The sequence below is a fragment of the Pseudonaja textilis genome, chromosome 11, assembly GCF_049901715.1.
Source record: "Pseudonaja textilis isolate UNSWEBS1 chromosome 11, rPseTex1.2, whole genome shotgun sequence".
NCBI lineage: Eukaryota > Metazoa > Chordata > Lepidosauria > Squamata > Elapidae > Pseudonaja > Pseudonaja textilis.
The window spans coordinates 6,078,676-6,098,941 of NC_142000.1; the positions used below are offsets into that span (position 1 = coordinate 6,078,676).

General features: G+C 41.9%; 1 protein-coding gene across 2 annotated transcripts in view; it reads right to left on the minus strand.

The window, feature by feature from the left end:
* SMPD3 (sphingomyelin phosphodiesterase 3) overlaps positions 1–20,266 on the minus strand; it is a 210,996-nt gene that overhangs the window by 73,601 nt on the left and 117,129 nt on the right. For both annotated transcript variants that reach the window (XM_087940517.1, XM_087940516.1), the window contains one exon: positions 1,637–3,277. In XM_087940517.1, the coding sequence (XP_087796643.1) occupies positions 1,637–2,980 (1,344 nt within the window). In that variant the 5' untranslated portion in view covers positions 2,981–3,277. The remainder of the gene's footprint in view (positions 1–1,636; positions 3,278–20,266) is intronic.

The following is a 20,266-nucleotide window of genomic DNA, read 5'->3' on the forward strand; positions in this document are numbered from 1 at the left end:
AGGGACAGCCCTTTGTCTGAAGTGGTACAGGTCTCCTGCTAAAGCAAGGGAATGCACTAGATGACCTCCAAGGTCCCTTCCAACTCTGTTATTCTACGAAATTCCTGCTAGTTTTTCTAAAACTCTTAAAACCTGACTGTGTACCTGGCCCTGGGGCACGGAATGTGTGAAGGGACCCATAACTTGGCTTCACTATTAACAGATTAATCATCGCGGTTGCTGTTGATATGTATTTCTTTTGGGGATGTTTTTATTTGTTTAATGTCTTTTAAATTGTCTAAACATTTTAGACTTGTAAGCTACCTAGTGTCACTTGGTTGATTTGGGCAACCACTGAAAATGAATAAATAAATAAATAAAATTTAAACAGCCCCATGTCTCTTTCAACCGCAGCATTATACTCTAAACGAATCAGGTTGTGACAATTAAAACCAAGAGACACAAGGGCATGCTCACACACACACAAAGCACAAGGCATGGGATGAATTCTTAATCATCCAAAAACTGTTTTTGATGACCAGTCCCCATTTCTATGTCCCCTTTCCCATTTGTAGCATAGGGGAAACTATCGCTGAAGGGAAATGGAATGAGCCTGTATCCATTCTGTAAACTTAAATGACCAAAACCACAACTAAGCAAAAGCAGAAAGTCAAACTAAAACTGTTATTGTGGGTCATTAACTTGGTCACATATGGAAGAAATTAAGATTAATTGTTCAAAGTGGGTATGAGCCCTCAAAGGACAAAGGACAGTAAGCATGAAAAGAAGCTAAATATTGCACCAACTCTTTATATAAGAGCTTTTGTTCATCGTGGGTTTATACTCTGAGCTTAAGAAAGCTAAGAAGATAATTAATTCCTAGGATTTCTATTGTGTTCTGGAAATTAGAGACTCACACATAGCTGAGAAGCCATGGAAATTATGGAATAATCTAAATATGAGTTCTCAAGTAAAAGGAGAGATATATCCAAAAAGTAGAAAAGCAGGATAATTTGTCAGATTCTGTAGGATTAACACAACATGCTGAATCCTAAAACTGGATTAACATAACGCAGTCCCTGTGTTCATATAACATGCCATGTCCACCCAATAAATTATACTGTGCCTTAATTTAAGAACCTGGATCATATAACATGCTAAGACAATAGTTGGATTTCCACAGTATGATTCCATAGTATGATTTGATTGCTTATTGTACCCTACGACTATTAAGTGTTGTACCTGATGATTCTTGATGAAACTTTTACACTGAGAACATTTGCACCAAGACAAATTCCTTGTGTGTCCAATCACACTTGGCCAATAAAGAATACATTCTATCTATTTATTTATCTATCTATCTCTCTCTCTCTCTCTCTCTCTCTCTCTCTCTCTCTCTCTCTCCTCTCTCTCTCATCCATCCATCCATCCATATATCTATCATCTAGCTATCTAACATGCTGTCTCAAGCAGCATGCTAACCTCCTCTAATATGTTGTGTGAATCCAGTCTCAAAGTTCTGAATTCTAGCAAGCTTCCCTTCTTGAGGGCAAGATATCCACTTCCAAGTTTCCACCCTGAAAATTGGGCATTCGCAAACTGTGTCCATCCCTTGTTGACACACACTGGGCAGTATTCTGTACACCAAAGCTCTTACCTTGAGAAACAGGGCACCCTTTGAAGACAAGGCATCTGTTCCTTTTCCATTGGGGTAACAGTGATAGGCAGCATCCATAACTGGGTAGCGGCTGGCAAAAAGCAGGCCACTGTTCACAAATTTGAAGGTACAGCAGCCATGGCAGCTGTAGACTCCAACATCATACAGAATGTACTCAAAGTAGTGGTGCAGCTGATTTTTCAACTTCTCTGCCGCCCTTTTGTCGAACACTTCCTGCAAGCACAGGAAGTCCAAGTTGGCAGGAAAGAAAGCCGAGATCTCGTGGTCAAAGGGCTCATCCATATTCTTCTTTTTCTTCACCGAGGTCTTCTTCATAAGCGAGGCCTTGTAGAGGAGTTTACTGTTCACGGTGCTTTGGTCAACTGGGCCATCTCCAGAGCGCATCTTCACTAGGGATTCTCGCGAGGCGGTGCAGCTATCCAAGCTTCCAGAATCCCCTTCTTTTTGCTTATGGTTGGGGGTTTGACCTTTCGGGATCTCCGCTTCTGATTCAGGCGAACAGTTGACGGCTCCCTTGCTGTTATTCATGTGGCTTCCCATCCCATCGGCTTCTAGGTCTGAAACGTGGCCGTTATCCTCACCACCGATGCGCACGATGCAAGTGTTGCCATCTTCTCCATCCCCAGCATCTCCTCCAGCTTTGGGATCTCTGCCATCTTCATGGTTAGGACCGGCGTTCTCCCCTTTATACTCCATGGATGTGGTTCTCTTAATGCCCGTGTTGGCCGCCCGGTTATTGCCATCTCCCCCTTGTGGCGAAACGAGACTGCTGAAGCTGGCGGCACTGATCGAGGTGTTGGTGGGAGAGTCTATGTAGATTTTGATTTGGGGCCTGCTGGCACCATTCCGGATCCTTCGCCCAATTTCTTTCGCTCGGGCCTGTGTGTTGAAAACATTGTTTAATCTTGCCAAGGAGTCTGGCAGCAAGCAGACGTTGGCACTGCTAAAACAAAAGCTTTTCCCATTGTTGGCCGCCTTCCACTCAGTGAGTAAGGAGGATCCGTTGATCTGGCTTTTGTCCTGTATCCTGGAATAAATGTATGGACGTCTCACGGACTGCAGAGGGGACCATAACAGGAAGCCGATCAGGGCAAAAGGAAGGGACACCACCAGCAATGCTAAGTAGATGGGCGTGGTGATGATGATGCAGAGAGCATGGAAGTAGCACGGGTCATCTCCCCTTTGCCGTTTCTCGTAGGTGGTAGGCACAAACGAAGCCAGGAGCCGGTCCCCGAGCCAATAGCATGGGAAGATTAAGCCCCAGGAGAAGGAATGCAGTGCAGAAAGAAAGCCGTTAGGAAATGGGGAAGTGTATAAAACCATTGCAACTCAGTTAGGACACCCCCTTCAGCACCTTCTACATGGTGTCACCACCGTCCGCCATCCATCAGAATCTGGGTTTGCAGGCCAAGAAGGGAAACGGACATGCTCCTGGCAGTTGACGTCCTCTGGATCGCAATGAGCATTTATCCTCGGAAGGACACCAACTCAACTTCATTTAGGAGGAGGAGAAGGTGGGCCAAGGATTCCTGTGAGCATCAAAGATCTAGAGGCATCAGGTTGTCTCATTTCTCACTGCAGGCGGCATGTAGGTTATCGGGACATGAGCAATAGAAGTGCCTGAAAAGGTACAAGAGAAAGCGAGCGAGAGAGAGAAAAGACGGAGATTGAGAATAGCTGTCAATTATGAGATATGTGCTGGCAACAAGGAAATTACAATCATAAGGGGCCTTCACACATTACACAAAGCTTATGATGTGCATAACCATAATTGGAATAAACCAGGGGTGGTATTCAGCCGGTTCTGACCAGTTCTGGGGAACTGGTAGTGGAAATTTTGAGTAGTTTGGAGAACCAGCAAATACCACCTCTGACTGGCCCCGCCAACCCCATCCATTCTCTGCCTCCCATCGAATCCCAGCTGATTGGCTGGGTCTTCTTTGGTTGCCCTACACAGGAGAACGGAGCTGGAAAGCAGCCGGGAATGGGGTGGGCAGGGAATGGGGATTTTGCAGTAATCTTCCCCCAGAAGTGGGGAGGGAATGGGGATTTTACAGTATCCTTACCCTGCCACGCCCACCAAGCCACACCCACAGAACCGTTTGTAAAAAAAAAAATTGAATCCCACCCCTGGGATAAACCATTAGCTTGGTTCACCAATATTCTAAGCCATAGTTTATATAACCAGGGGAAAAACTCAGTGGGTTAGCATCTGTTTGTTCTAGATCAAAGAGGTTTACTACAAAAAAAAGAGTATCCTATCAAGTTATCCATCTGGATTGTCCAGCCTCCAGACCGTTGCTATAATTGAGCCACCTCGCCTTGGTGATTCTTCCTACAAAATTATTCCAGGCCTTCTGTTTGATTGCTCATTTTCCATGAGGGAAAAAAAAAAAAAAATCAAATTCTGGCACTTTGACCTGTAGAGTTTAAAAAGGGGAAAAGGTGCTGGAAACATTTTATATAACAACCCACTAAGGAGCCGATCGTTGCCTCTTTGTGTTTGGAACAATGAAGGAGAAAGAACGAGGATAATTGATGGAGCTAAAATGCTGTTTTTTGTTTTTTTTAAATTGGGTAAAATGAAGATGTGGCTAAATGAAGGAGCTGTCAAATCAAGCTTACCAGCTCCTCCTGGTTGTTATTCAGAAGCAGGTCCCATGCAGTTTATTCCGATTTATTTCTGGAGAAACTTGCACAGGAGTGGAGCATAAATCACTGAAAACATATCTGGCACGTTATTTATGTTGAGCACATTTGGCAGTGTTTTCTCTATATCCCCTTAGGGAGGCCTTCCTCGCCTTTTTCATCATGGTAGTTTTCTCCCTACCATGCTGATGATCACCCTTACACAATGTTATCTATATTATCTCCTAGGCAAAACAGTGGCAATTGGAAACACGGGGATAGAGCACTTGGATTTCAATTGCCCTGAGGAGTGCCAAGGTCAGGATTTAACTTTTTGGGTTGTGGAGAAGAGAGAAACATATAAAGAACGGTTGCAGGAATTGGGTAAGTCTAGTCTAATGAAAAGAAGGACTAGGGATGACATGATAGCAGTGTTCCAATATCTCAGGGACTGCAACAAATCTATTCTCAAAACACCAGAAGGTAGGACAAGAAGTGATGGATAATTTAGTTTAGTTTAGTTTATTGTCATTGCACCTTGTACAACGAAATCAAACACCATCTTCAGTGCACATCATGACCATGAAAATAAACACAAACACGCATCCTTTGCACTCCACACATTGAACCGAAAACCCCCAATACCACACGAACACAACAACCAACACAACAACCAAATACCAACACAGCAGAATTCAACAGAGCTCCTGCCCTGGGATAGAAGCTGTTTTCTAGCCTATTTGTCCTTGTTTTTATTATCCTGTACCGTCTGCCAGATGATAATAGTTCCAAAAAAGGGGTGCCCAGGATGAGATGGATTTTTGAGAATGTTTTGGACTTTCTTAAGGCACTGGGAGCTCTAAAGCTCTTCCAAAGTGGGGAGAGGGCAACCCATGATCTTCTGGGCAATGATGTTAACCCTCTGGAGTACTTTCCTATCTGCCCCTGTGCAGCTGGCAAACCATATTAATCCAGGAAACTAATCCAGGAGAGAAGCAACCTAGAAATAAGGAGAAACTTCCTAACAGTGAGAACAATTAACTTGCCTTCAGAAGTTGTGGATTCTCCATCACTGGAGGCTTTTAAGAAGACACTGGATGACCATTTATCCGAAATGGTACAGGGTTGGACTAGAAGCCTCCAAGGTCTCATCCAATTCTGTCATTCTGTTATTCTGAGCCTCAGTCAAGATGACCCCAAGTGGTTCTTCTCTCCTTTCTTACCATCATTGTTGTGATGACCTATTTGTCTGATCTTTGCTTTGATCCCAATCCACCTAATCAACATTTGTCCACTTTGGAAGCCATATTAACACTAGAAGCTTCCACACTGCCCCATTCCAGTGCCTGGGAAATTAGGAGGGGGGATTTTTAGAGTGTTAGTAGTTAGACATAATAGCATTCTCTGTAATAGGAGCCTCTGTGGTGCAGTGCAGTGCAGTAGAGTGCTGTACTGCAAGCTACCTCTGCAGCCAGCTGCCTACAATTTGGCAGTTCAAATCCCACCAGGCTCAAGGTTGACTCAGCCTTCCATCCTTCCGAGGTGGGTAAAATGAGAACACAAATTGTTGGGGGCAAGAGGCTGACTCTGTAATCCACTTAGAGAGAGCTGGAAAGCACTATAAAGTGGTATATAAGTCTAAGTGCTATTTGCTATTCTTCTTTTCAGTCAAGGTCATGTTGTATCTTGCACCTGGAAGTGGAGTGGTTGAAGGGATGGATGGTGATTGGACCATGTGATGGACTGATGGGTGCAGGGGTTAGGTTTTGACTTTTGAATTATTGAGGGAAATCCCAGAACTCTCAAATTCAGGTTTTCCCAGATGTGCCAGTATGACTTTTCCTATAAAAAGAAACTTTGAGAAAATGCCTGTCTCGGAGTTTTTGATTGGAGTTTGTTTTTGCTGGAATGCTGACAACGGTACAATGTCTGCAGTAATGCCATTAAGGCAGAGGTCCAAGACTCCAGGGATAAGAGAGCCAGTTTAATCTAGTGATTAAGGCCCCATGTTAAAATGTGGGAGATCATGAGTTCGAATCCCTCCTTAGTCAAGAAAGCCAACTTGGACCCATCCCTCTCACACACACTCCAACTCCCCTCACAAGGTTGCTGTTGTGGAGAAAATAGGAGGAGGATATGTTCGTCTCCTTGAATTATTTGTAGAAATAATAAAAGATGGGATACAAATAAATAAATAATGACAAGTTTCCAAACCCAGCTATTTTAGGTCCCCAGGAGACAGCAGATGGAGAGTTGAAAAGTAATAAAAGGGAAATTGTATTCACAATTTTTTTAAAAAAAGATGCTGACACACTAGAAAGGATGCAGAAAAGAGCAACTGTGTGTCCAGTCACACTTGGCCAATAAAGAATTATATTCTATTAACAGGGCCAGAGGAAAAATTGATTTTAAAAAACGTATAGCTACTTACTATACATTAAATTGGAGCATGAACAAGTAAATGATAGCTTGGGTGAAAAAAATGGTTATACAATTGAATTAGATAAATGGCAAAAATTGTGGGATAGGAGCTATAAATTAACAATGTCAACTGCATATAAAGAAAACTTGTTTTACAGATGGCATTTTGCACCAACGCGATTGGCAAGGATGTTTAAAGACAAATCGGCTAAATGCTGGAAGTGCCACCAAATACCTGCGTCATATTATCATATGTGGTGGACTTGCCCAAAAGCAAAAAAGGAAAAAAAAATACTGGATAAAAATACATCTGTGGTTGGAAAAAATGATAAAACAGCATATTGATTTAAAACCAGAAATATTTCTATTGGGGATTCTACCCGAAAAATACAGTAAAGAAAATGCATGTTAGTTATACATATATTAACTGCTGCTAGAATCATATTTGCATAATATGGAAGAGTGAAGAGATACCTACAGATGAGAATGTGATTAGGAAAAGATTAGAATGTGCAGAAAGGAATAGATTGGCCATCAAAGAGCAAACTGAATACTATATGGTTTGGGATCTATTTTATCAATGGTTAAATAATAAAAATGGAAGTTAGAAACAGGGAAACAAAATAAAGAAGATATGTTAAAAGAGATAAGTAAATATTATGACTAGTGTGTTGAATATTGCTATTTTAATGTTGTAGAATTAATAAGTGGAATGTTACTATTTTATTTATTGTAGAATTAATATTTATGTAACGAATGATGTTGCAATTTTGATTATTGTTTAAGGAAGATATTTGTACCCAGACAACATGCTGTTCAACTGAAGATGGAATTATTATATTAAGAAAAAAATCTATTCTATAAGGGGTCTGGGAGCTAAGGGAACAAGATATATGTAGTCTAATGAAGAAAAGGATTAGAGAAGATATGACAGCCATCTTCCAATACTTGAAGGGCTGTTCCAGAGAAGAGGGTGTTGATTCTTCTTATCACCTGCAGACAGGACAAGGAGCAATGGGTGGGCAGCTCATTAAAGAGAAATCTAACCTGGAAATAAGGAAGGAATTTCCTGACAGTGAGAACAGTTAATCCATGGAACAACTTCCTCACTCGGTTCTAGGTGTTCCATCGCTAGAGGTTTTCAAGGAAAGATTGAACAGATATTAGCCTGGGTTTGGTATAAGGCCTTGGGCAGGGGGTTGGATCAGAAGACTCCCATTCAGCCAGTCTTGACCAGTTTTGGAGACCAGTTCTGACCAGTTCTGTAGCGGAAATTTTGAGGAGTTCGGAGAACCGGCCAATCCCACCTCTGACTGGCCCCGCCAACCCCATCTATTCTCTGCCCTCCCATTGAGTCCCAGCTAATCAGCTGGGTCTTCTTGGGTTGCCCTGCGCAGGAGAACGGAGCTGGAAAGCAGGTTAGTGGGTAGGGGAGGGAATGGGGATTTTGCAGTATCCTTCCCTTGCCGCACCCACCAAGCCATGCCCACCAAGCCACGCCCACAGGACCAGTAGTAAAAAAAAATCCGAATCCCACCACTGGCCCCAGGGCCCCTTCCATACCTATAATTCTAGGAAGTACTCTAAGCAAACAGTAGGAGAAGCACAGGTTGATACCACAAGTCTGATTCAACCCTTTAAGTATGCGATCAATGCCAATCTCTTATCATACATAACAATAACAAGGAACAGAGATGTACAACCCTTTTGGTTTCGGAGGTGATCCTCAGCCTATATCCCAAGATGCAACTGGACTTTGTTTCCCCTTGAAGACATTTCGCTTCTCCTCCAAGAAGCTTCTTTAGTTCAGTTCATGAGCCGAAGAAGCTTCTTGGATGAGAAGCAGGACATCTTGGAAAGAAAACACAGTCTTATAGCAGTTTCAAGTCTTGCTGGGAAGGCATTCTTGCTGGTTGAGTGAGAACGGTGTTTTTATCATATCTCTCTCTCTCTCTCTCTCTCCCCTCTCTCTCTGTCTCTTTCTGCATGCATGTGTGTTTGTGTTTGAAATGCCATTGTCATGTAGCACCAACTGCCTCTTAGCAAATTATGCCAAATTATAAGCATATAATTCTTAAATTGTATTATATTTGCATTTTAATCAGTCTTAGGCTAATCAGCCTTGAAATGTCCAGGGGAATCAATAGCTGGAACAATAACAACAACAACAACAACAGCAACAAAACCTACTGTGAAATGTAATTCCAGAGACAAATACTCCAGGAGCATTTCTTTTTTCACAGTCTAAAGCAGTGTTTCTCAATCTTGACAATTTGAAGATGGGTGGACTTCAACTTCCAGAATTCCCCAGCCAGTTCAATCCTGACTGGCTCAAGGTTGACTCAGCCTTTTTCTTCTTCCAAGATGGGTAAAATGAGTACCCAGATTGTTGGGGACAATATGTTGACTTGTAAACTTCTTAGAGAGGGCTGTAAAGCACTGTGAAGCGGTATACAAGTCTAAGTGCTATTGCTATTTTTGGTAGGTAGAGAGTCAAATAGTCACTGGAAAGAACCAACTCTTGCCATGCAGACTGTCGGGGGAGGATGTCCCCCCCCCCAAATTTACATGGAAGAAATAACCATGATGGTTTTAATTAGACTGTCTATTCCATACTCAGTAGGCTTCCTCGAAATGGTGTGTGCATTGCACAATGTAAAACCAGAAAGATTAGAGTTCACCCTCCTGGAAGGCTCAGATTAAAATCTCCATCCATTTCTAATGCTTGCTGTTTCCCCAGTCCAGTAGGTTCAACATGAAGTTAAAATTGTGATTGTTAGTGATGTTAAAAGTCCATAGGTGACCTACTAGGAGAAAACGCTTACAAAGGATGGCTTACATAGTTATACAAATGAACAAAGCCTTAAAAAAACAACAATGTCCTATAAGTACTAAATTAAATAAGTGGTGGTTTTCTTGCAGATGTTTCAATGCTAAACTAGATGACATCATCAGTGCTCTACCGCTGCAAGAAATTCACCGAGGGCAGAGAGCACCAAGGACCCCGCATATTTGAACCCGGAGCTAGAAATATTCCCTTCTATCAGTAAATTTAAATATTTCAGTATGCCCTACTGGAAGGTCCCTAAAGGAAGTGTAGAATAAAGGGATTAAAGTTAAGGTGACTAATTGTCCTCCTTTAGGGAGGACAGTCCTCTCTTGAAAAGTGTCCTCCTTTTTGATATTGTAAGACTAATCTGTAAATCTCCGTATTTGATCGATGCCGATCCGATCCGTTGTGTGTGATGTGACATATTTGTATTTGACATGACAATTCGTCAAGGCTCGGTACAGTGCGGTGAGACGTGATTATGAGATGCATGCGCTCCACATAGGAGAATTGTTTTGAGAGTGTGTGCCATGCGCAAGTGGCTTTATTTTTTTTCTTCAATTTATTTGCGTCCTCCTTTTCATTGTAAAAAAGTTGGTCACCTTATTAAAGTTAACGCAAGCAATTAAACCATGAGACTCGCCAAAGAAATTCTGCCAGTACAAAAAGACCAGAACAAACTTCTCTTAATTTTCCAAAACAAACAACAGGTTTACGGAGCAGTGTAGAAAGAACATTAGCGGCTTGAAAATAATCCAAGTCTTTCATCCTACAATTAACTTGTCTACCTGAAACAGGGCTCCCAAATCTATGGGGTATTTATAATATACTTCTAAACTCCCAGAAATTTGTGCAATTGCTCAATGGAGCACAATTCTCTAATCTGCAGCTTTTTTCTAGGGAAACTAACAAGACATTCTTTAGGGTATAAAAATGCCATGTGGCCAAAAGACTTGGTGTAATTCCTTTTCTTTTCTTTTAAAGATGTGTATCCAATAGAGATTATTGGATGTTGTACAAGAAGTTGTTCATTTTATAATTGGGCCCCATTCTCATTCCTCTTTCCGATTCTTCAAGGAATAAATCGAAAAGCTGCTTAAATTAAGCATATTTAAGATGTCACCCAACATTCAATAAAGCAATATAGAATTCTCTCCCTGTTCACTCCATGTATTTTTCACTCTTTCTCACCCTCCTTATTGCCAAGATATGTGTGCCCACGATAGCATTATATTGTTAGGACAGATATCAAGTTATCTAGTGTAGCGGCAGCCAAAAAAGCCAATGCAATCCTAAACCTAGAATACTACATCCAATTTTGGTCACCACACTATAAAAAAGAGGTTGAGACTCTAGAAAGAAAGCAGAGAAGAGCAACCAGGATGATGAGGGGACTGGAGGCTAAAACATAGGATGAACAGTTGCAGGAACTGGGCACGGCTAGTCTAGGAAGAGAAGGACCAGGGGAGACAAGATAGCAGTCTTCCAATATTTGAGGGGCTGCCACAGAGAGGAGAAAGGAGTCAAGCTATTTTCCAAAGCCCCCGAAGGCCAGACAAGGAATAATGGATGGAAACTGAACAATGAGAGATTCAACCTTAACATAACAAGAAATTTTCTGACAGTGAGAACAATCAAACAATGGAACAGAAGTTGCCTTTGGAAGTTGTGGGAGCTTCATTCCTGGAAGCTTTCAAGAAGGGACTGGACTGCCATCTGTCAAAAATGGTGTAGGGACTCCTGTTTGGCTGGTGGGTTGGACTAAATGACCTACAAGGTCCCTTCCAACTCTGTTAATCTGCTTGATTCATTTGGTTGAAAGGGAGTCTTTCATTCAGAACAGACAACTAAAACAGATTATGCAATGAAAAAACACTGCACACTTAAGGTGTCGTCTTTTCCTACCGATCCACAAGAAACTTTAAGAGAAGAGGCTGGCGTCAAAGATAGTCTTTGACTTACAACAGTTCATTTAATGACAGTTCAAAGTTACAACAGCACTGAAAAAAGTGACTTATGACCATTTTTCAGTTACGACTTTTGTAGCCTCTCCATGGTCATGTGATCAAAATTCAGATAATTAGTTCATACTTATGACCAGGGGTTTTTAAGACTTGTGGACTTCCAACTCCCAGAATTCCTCCTCCAGTCATGTTAGCTCAGGAATTCTGGGAGCTGAAGTCCACAAGTCTTAAACTTGCCAAGTTTGAAGAGCCTTGCTTATGAACCTTGCTGCATTCCCTGGATTACATGATCACCTTTTGCAACCTTTTGACAAGGTGAAGGCACCCGGCTAGAATCCAGGCTACCGTGAGTTCTAGTCCCAGTTTAGGCATGAAAATCAGATGGCAGACACTTTTAGCCCAATCCACCTCACAGGGTTGCTGGGGTGGGGAAAAGAGATGGAAGAAGAAGTATTATAAGAGCCATGGTGGCGCAGTGGTTAGAATGCAGTATTGCAGGCTGACTCTGCCCGCTGCCAGCAGTTCAAATTTCACCAGGTTCAAGGTTGACTCAGCCTTCCATCCTTCTAAGGTGGGTAAAATGAGAACCCAGATTGTTGGAAGCAAGAGGCTGTAAACTGCTTAGGGAGGGCTTAAAGTATTGTGAAGTGGAATATAAGTCTAAGTGGTATTGCTATTGCTATTAGGGAAGTTCAGCTTGAATTATACATAAAAATAACAGACAGAGGATAAAACAAAATCTAACTTTGAAATCTAATATTTATTCAGAAGTTTCTGCTGATTAATGCATTTGTTTAATTGATCAAAAATCTTTGATCAATGATGTGTATAAAGTCTATGCAACTTAGCAGCTCTTTGCTCATTGGTGTACGAGACCAGTGACTCACTGTAACTTGGTAGCTTTGAAATGTCACAAAATAGTTATTCGGCGATTGTTGATGCTTTACAGGTGAAATTTCCACCAAAGCTCTTTCATCTACTGAATTCAAACTGCTTAGGGGGGGGAAAAAAAAGAGGTGCAAAAGTCAGAAGAAATGTTCTTGCTGACCCCATTAATGAATGTGGAGTGATTCAGCCTTTTAAAAGCTACGCGCATCTGCTTAGATGAGCGCATGGGTGATTGTGGCTGTCTCCCACATTAAAGAAAAGAGGTGAATAGCTATGCAAGGGTCTGTTGCAAAGATATCTACTGCAAGAGCAATTTGACCTGCCCAGTTTTGCATTCCTGTTGTGCATTCCTGTAGCTGGCCAAAAGCCAGAGTTCAGTTAATGGCTGGAAGAGTCTTGCTAGCTGGGTAGGTGACCTGAAAGAGAGAGAGCACGGATGCAGAGAATATATATCTACATTGGTCACCTCTGGGGCACGGTGAGGATTAGAGGGACGGAGGTCTCCTCTTCTGCAGGGAGACAGGGATGGAGAATTGACTGAGTCAAAAAATTCTGCACCGCCACTCCTATACAGGCAATAACTCTACGCATTCAAGTCTGACTACTGTTTCTGGGGTACAATAAAGTCTGAATTTCTAATAATTTGTTCTTCTCTCGGTGTGAGTCAGACAGCGAGGATGGGAAGCCTGCGATCCTTCAAGTTGCATACAACCACCATTCTTTACATGCTTTCAAACTGCTAGGTTGGCAGAAGCTGGGACAAGGAATGGGAGCTCACTCTATGACGTGGCGCTAGGGATTCGAACTGCCGACCTTTCTGATCAACAAGCTCAGCGTCTTAGACACGGAGCCACCACATCCCTCCTGAAGAAGGATTAGTCAAGAGTTAATCAGATTGGAAATCTTGGAATACCTTTTCCAACACATTTCATTAAAAGGCATAAGGTTTCCGCTGTAGCACATGTAGTCTTATGCCTTTTAACAAAATATGTTAACTAGACAAGATGCTACCAGTCTTCCTAGGATCAATGTCCTTCTGTGACATTATATCAATGTAATCCTATCACAATTTTGTTAAAAAGGTAAGGCCTTAGCTGTGTAAAAGGATTAGAATTCATTTTGGGTAGTTAAGTCTCTCTGAATAAAATGCTAAACCAATGTGGTTTTTTGGGGGGTTCTGGCTTAGGGTGTTACATGAATTTAGACATTGTGACTCTGCAAAGCAAGATTTCAGGCTCAGTGTGTTGTGTGAATGCACACAATAAAACACAATGATAGCATAACACGGCTAAAGAAGAACCAATAAGAGATAAGTATTTGTAGCTTAAGACTGACCTTTGGGGTCCCTTGGTGCCCTCAGAGGTTGTTAGACATTTCCTTGTTCAGCTAGGCAACTGATGGTATTACCTAATTGGGTAATCAAATGTCTGCAAGAAAAAGAATCAACCTCTGAGAGCAATGGGGACTACACAAAGCAAGAAATCATCAAAAATGACCGTTCGGGTGCTTTCTCAGGCACTGATAGTCTTTGAAACAAAATTATTTGGACTTGGTCATTTGTACCAGAGGTTGTTTTGATGTGGCCTTCAGCTCAATTTTAAGTGCTGCATGCAGGAGATCAGTTTTGGACTCTAGTTAAAAAAAAAAATAGATGACCCTTCTCTGCCACTTGAGAACAAAAAAACAAAGAGGTCAAAGAAAATGGGTTGTCCCCATCCCCTTGGGCTTTGGTCTCGCCCATTCTTGACAACAGCCCCACCTATTTTGTGGTCTCTGTCTTCCTTGACAGAAGAAAGATTGTCCTCCACTCAGTTATTCGAAGGGTTGACAATTATCCCACTTGATCCAAGGTAAAATCAAGCACAATAACCCTGCTCGGTTGCACCTGTAAATGTGACAATGTCAACTTATAAACAGTGGTGGGATTCATTTTTTTTTTCCTACCGTATCTGTGGGCTTGGCTTGGTGGGTGTGGCAGAAGGATACTGCAAAATCTCCATTCCCTCCCCACTCCTGGGGGAAGGTTACTGCAAAATCCCCATTCCTGTTGTGGTTTGCCGTCAGCAGGTGCAGACGGCTGAGGTCTCGGAGAGTGAGGACTCAGTTGAGGGGCCTGTGTGTGATGCAGGCATCGGGCCAGGACTATCAGAGAGTGGAATGCTGCCTTCGGAACTTGTGGAGGCTGGCAGCAGTGATGAAGAGGTCCCAGAGGAGCCTGTGCCCAGTACTCATGCGTGGAGGGCTGCTCGAAGGAAAGAGCAGCTGCAGCAACACGGGCGACTTAGGAGTAAGGCTGCAAGGTGATGGTCCCTCCCTTAAGGGATAAAAGCCAGCCCTCAGAGGTGGGATTCTTTGCAGGAAGCATAGAAATTCTTGCATTTCAAGTCTTGTGGAAGTTCGGACTATCCTGGTTTGTGTTTGGAGTCTTTTGGTTTTGATTATTTCCTTGCAATTTAATCTGGTGTTCTTGGCAGCCTTGCACAACCTTGGCAAGGCTTCTTCTTATCTGGGACAATTAGTTTTTAATAAGGTTTTACTGTGAATTGAATTCACAGAGAAGCATTAAGAAGGCTTTTGCTTTTATCTCTGTTTGGTGTTTGTTTGCTCTTAACAAGGCTTGAGTCGGACCAATTCCCTCCCCCACCCCACTAACCTGCTTTCCAGCTCCATGTTCCTGTGCAGGGCAACCAAAGAAGACCCAGCCCATCAGCTGTGGGTGTGGCTTGGTGGGCGTGGCTTGGTGGGAATGGCAGGGGAAGGATACTACAAAACCCCCATTCTCCTCACCCCATCCCAGCCCACTAACCTGCTTTCCAGCTCTATTCTCCTGTGCAGGGCAACCAAAGAAGACCCAGCTGATCAGCTGGGACTCAATGGGAGGCAGAGAAGAGATGGGGTTGGCGGAGCCAGTCCGAGGTGGGATTTGCCAGTTCTCCAAACCACTCAAAATTTCCGCTACCGGTTCTTGAGAACCGGTCGGAATTGGCTGAAGACCACCTCTGATACCGGCCCAGAAGGACAGGAGATATCAAGTCTTAGTTCACTTGTAAGTTTTATCCTTTTCCTTCACTCCTTAAAAGTTAAATCAAACAGTTTTCAGCTCTCTCCCAGACGTGCCACTGGGACAGTCCATAAAGTACCAGAGGCTGTTCTAAACAAGCTGTCAACTTTATTGTGTTTCACTATAAAATTTTATTTCTAACTTGTGCTTGTAAAGGACTTGAGTTGCTGGATCCCCAAACCAGAGCCATCAAGTTCAACCCGGCAGGAAAATCCCCAAATAGCCAAATCCTTCTTTATTTAACCAAGCGGAGCCAGGAAGACTGTGACACATGTTCAATATTAAATGAAACGCAGAGCATCTTCCCCCGAATCTATTTATATGCGCACAAGGCACTCGGAGATGTTTCAAGAGCAAACATCGGTTGCTTCAGCAGCATGAAGATTAACAGGGAGATACACAAAGGTCCCTGATCAAGTTCGTTAGATATTCTTTTTTTAGCTCCGATGCTAAAATCAAAGCCCATATTGGCTCCGGGTGGGCTTGATGTGCCTTCAAGACATCAGTCTTTTCTTTCTCTCTTGTTCACAGTTGTTCAAGTCCATAGATTTCCTACAGTGGTGTTACAATCAAGTCCATGGTAGGACCTGAAGCTGACACGTGGTTGAGAGATTTCCCACCAATCCTGTGCCCAAAGAAAGAATAGAATAGAATGGAATGGAATATAAAATGGAATGGAATAGAGAAGGAATGGAATAGAATAGAATAGAATAGAATAGAATAGAATAGAATAGAATAGAATAGAATAGAATAGAACAGAAAAAGAATGGAATGGAATAGAAAAGGAATGGAAAAGGAATAGAATAGAAAAAGAATAGAATAGGAATGGAGTGGAGTGGAGTGGAATGGAATGGAATAGAATAGAATAAGAATAGAGTAGAGTAGAGTAGAGTAGAGTAGAGTAGAGTAGAGTAGAGTAGAGTAGAGTAGAGTAGAAAAGAGTAGAGTAGAGTAGAGTAGAGTAGAGTAGAGTAGAGTAGAGTAGAGTAGAGTAGAATAGAATAGAATAGAATAGGACAGAACAGAACGGAAAAAGAATGGAATGGAATAGAAAAGGAATAGAATAGAAAAAGAATAGAATAGGAATGGAGTGGAGTGGAGTGGAATGGAATGGAATGGAATGGAATAGAATAGAATAGAATAGAATAGAATAGAATAAGAACAGAGTAGAGTAGAGTAGAGTAGAGTAGAATAGAATAGAATAGAATAGAATAGAATAGAACAACAGAGTTGGAAGGGACCTTGGAGGTCTTCTAGTCCAACCCCCTGTTCAAGCAGGAGAACCTATACAATCTCATACAAGTGACTGTCCAGCCTCTTCTTAAAAACCTCCAATGATGGAGTGAAGGTAGCATGAATAGATTCTGTTTTATTTGTAGAAGTCTTGGGCTTCTCTGAGCTTGTGGTTGGCCTGTAGACAACATTACCCAACTAGACTTTCTTTGCTTTTCCCCGAAGATATTTCACTTCTCATTCAAGAAGTGAGCTGAAGAAACTTCTTGGATGAGATGCAAAACGTCTTCAAGGAAAAACAAAGAAAGTCCAGTTGCCTCTTGAAAAAGCACTTTTGGGACACCCAATTAGCTAATATCATTAGTGTGAGTTCCAATATAGCAAAGCCCTCACTCACTCATTCACAGCTATAATGTTTCATGGTGCTATAAGAAGGCAGAAACAAAGACTACCATAGTTAAGAGAAAGTTTTAAAGTTTTTTTCCCACAGGATCATTGGTTCAAAATGCAACTGTTTTTCAGAACATCAAGGAGACCTTGCATGATATACAGCAAATTCCAAATATACAAAACTACAAACACACACACACACACACATGTATTTTTCTTTCAGAGAAACATTATTTTGCCTGTGGTATTATTTACTATTCTCCTGTGATACTAATTAGACATGGGAAAAGCACTCACATTTGGCTTCTCTACATTTCCCATTTTTTGAAAATGTCTCCATTTCAGGTTGTTGGACTGATTTGTTTTTGTTTAAAAAGTTGCACTAAGATTAAAATGAATCTTGGTGTAAATTTATCCAAACACGTTCTAAGCAGTTTTAGTGCATGTTTACAAATAAATTCCCTAATACATTTGAGCAAAATTTACTTGGGCAATATTGTATGTCTTTCTTATAGAGTCTTCACTGTTTTTTCTTTTTTAAAAAAGAAAACACTTATAGCAAACCACATTGCACAATTAGGAGAACTTTACAAGCATGTTTTTTGAGAATTCCTCTTTACAAGATAAGACTCATGTGCTAAAAATAAAATAATAATAATAATAGATTAAGGCTTGAGATGACCTAATCCATTCATATATTTTCTCCTTTGTTTTGCACATTTGTAAAATATGTTAACTGGAGACACAAAAATAATTGATTCCTGGATTCGCTGGGTATTCTAAAGGAGACAATCAGAAGTTTTTAAAAAATCTGCTTTGCTCTGTACATCACTATTAGTCATTATAAATGTTGGAATATATCATTATCAAAGTTGTAAACTGTCAGGAGTCACTTATGCATGAGGTGGACAGCTATATAAGTTTATGATAGTAGATAGATAGACAGTAAATGATAGATAGATGATTGATGATAGATGATAGAAGATCAATACATAGATGATAGATAGATAGAAGATAGAGATAGATAGATGATAGGTAGGTAGGTAGGTAGAAGATAGATAGATGATAGATAGATGAATGAGGAGAGGTAGGGAGGTAGATAGAATAGGTAGGTGGATAGATTATCATCTATCTATCTACCTATCCTAGATAGTTGAAGTCATTAGGATTAAATCTAGTAGGTGTAAATGACGTGAGTTTACATTTGGGAACAATTGGAAACTAGTATTACTGCTGGGGAGAAAAAAATCCTTCCAAATTGTCTACCACAGTTTTCTTAACCTTAGCAGCTTGAAGATGTGTGGAGTTCAACTCCCAGAATTCCCCAATTGGCAGCTGAAATCCACACATCCTCAAGTTGCCCTGGTTGAGAAAACCCTGGTCTATCGATACCCATTTCAACCTGATGAAAGAGAATTCACTTTTGAATAGGAAGCCTCCTACCTTTCAGGATCAAAACATCTCTGGGTTGATTTACATTTTCTCCAGCTTCCATGTTTCCATTCAACCCCCAAGGGAAGACATCAGGAAGGAACCTCTGCCAACAGGATGTCCACATGAGAAGTGTTGGAGAATTTGTTCTTCCCGTGAACTAAAATAGACTGGGGTAGTATAAAGTCTCCCTGCTGTAAAGTGTTGGTCTAGAAGATCCTTCCAGCCCTATGATTCTATGATCTATGGCAGGGGTCGGCAACCTGTGGCTCCGGAGCCACATGTGGCTCTTTCAGCTCTCTGCTATGGCTCCCTGTCAACTGATCCCACCACTGGCTGGCACCTCCCCATCACTCCTCGCCTGATCTGAGAAGATAAGGGTGATGGCAGGGGATGAAGACTCGCTCCATATTCCAGAGCTGGAGGTGACTGAGTGGGAGTGAGTGACTTCAAGTTGGCCACGCCCACCCAGACACACCGCTTGTTAAATTATTGGCTCCCGGTGTTTTCTTTTCTGTGGGAAATGGGTCCAAACGATTCTTTGAGTGTTCAAGGTTGCAGACGCCCAGGGGTGGGATTCAAAATTTTTAACAACCAGTTCTGTGGGTGTGGCTTAGGTGGTGGGCATGGCTTGGTGGTCATGTGACTGGGTGGATTTGGCTTGGTGGTCATGTTATTGGCTGGGCGTGACCAACTCAATATCACTCACATCGAGGCACTCATCTCCTCGCCTGGCCTCTCATGACTGTGGGGATGCTGCAACAGTTGTAAGTGTGAAAAACGGTCATAAGTCACTTTTTTCAGTGCCATTGTAACTTTGAATGGTCACTCCACACAAGCAAAGTACCAGCAAAGGAGGGGAAAAAAACTCCAGAGATGTTCCTGAGACAGGAAGTCTAGTCCCGCCAAGAATATAATAAGGGTTAACGGAGAGGCAGCTTCTGTAAGCAACACCAGAATGTTTCCTTCCTGCCTTCCTTACAGGATTAGGCCAGTCATTTCTTCTAACAACCGGTTCTCCGAACTGCTTAGATTGTTAACAACCGGTTCTAGCGAATAGGTGCGAACTGGTAGAATCCCACCCCTGCAGACACCTGTTCTATGGAGACGTATGAAGAAAATTGTCCACCCAATTTCTCCTCCACAAATTGGGTGGAGAATTTCAAAAAGCCCATGTAGAAAGCTTCTTCTTAGACAGAGTGGTTGGACAACAGGCTCACATATCTAACCAGGGGTAGGTCTCTTGCTCTCTCTCTTTCTCCTTGAAGAACTTTCATCAGAAGCTCAACAGCCAACTGTCTGAGAGCGTTCCAATTCTGGATGCTCAGTGCGGAATGCGAAGGCAGAAACCTTCTAAATGTCTCTTCCACTTTTATAAGAGTCACATTCTGACTTTGTGGAACATTTGCTTGGATGAAAAGCAAAGTTTATTTCGTGTAAAAGAGCTGTTTACATTCCTTCTTCCTTGCAGTGCTCAACTGTCCAAGTGGAAAGGGAATATTTTCACCTTTAAAAACACACTGAGCAGACCATGATTACTGCGGCTGAGAAGGCTGCAAAAAAATAATAATAAAAATAACAATAAACCAATATCCTTTGGGACATCTCATGCCTAGAGACTCCATCGTTCCCATGAAAAACCAAAGTCAGAAAAACAGACTTCTTTCATGAAATTCCTCATCCTTTTGCAACTCGGAGTAAGGGTGATCCAAGGTATCTGCATTATAAAGGAAACACCTCTGTGTTTATGAAGAGGGAAAGAT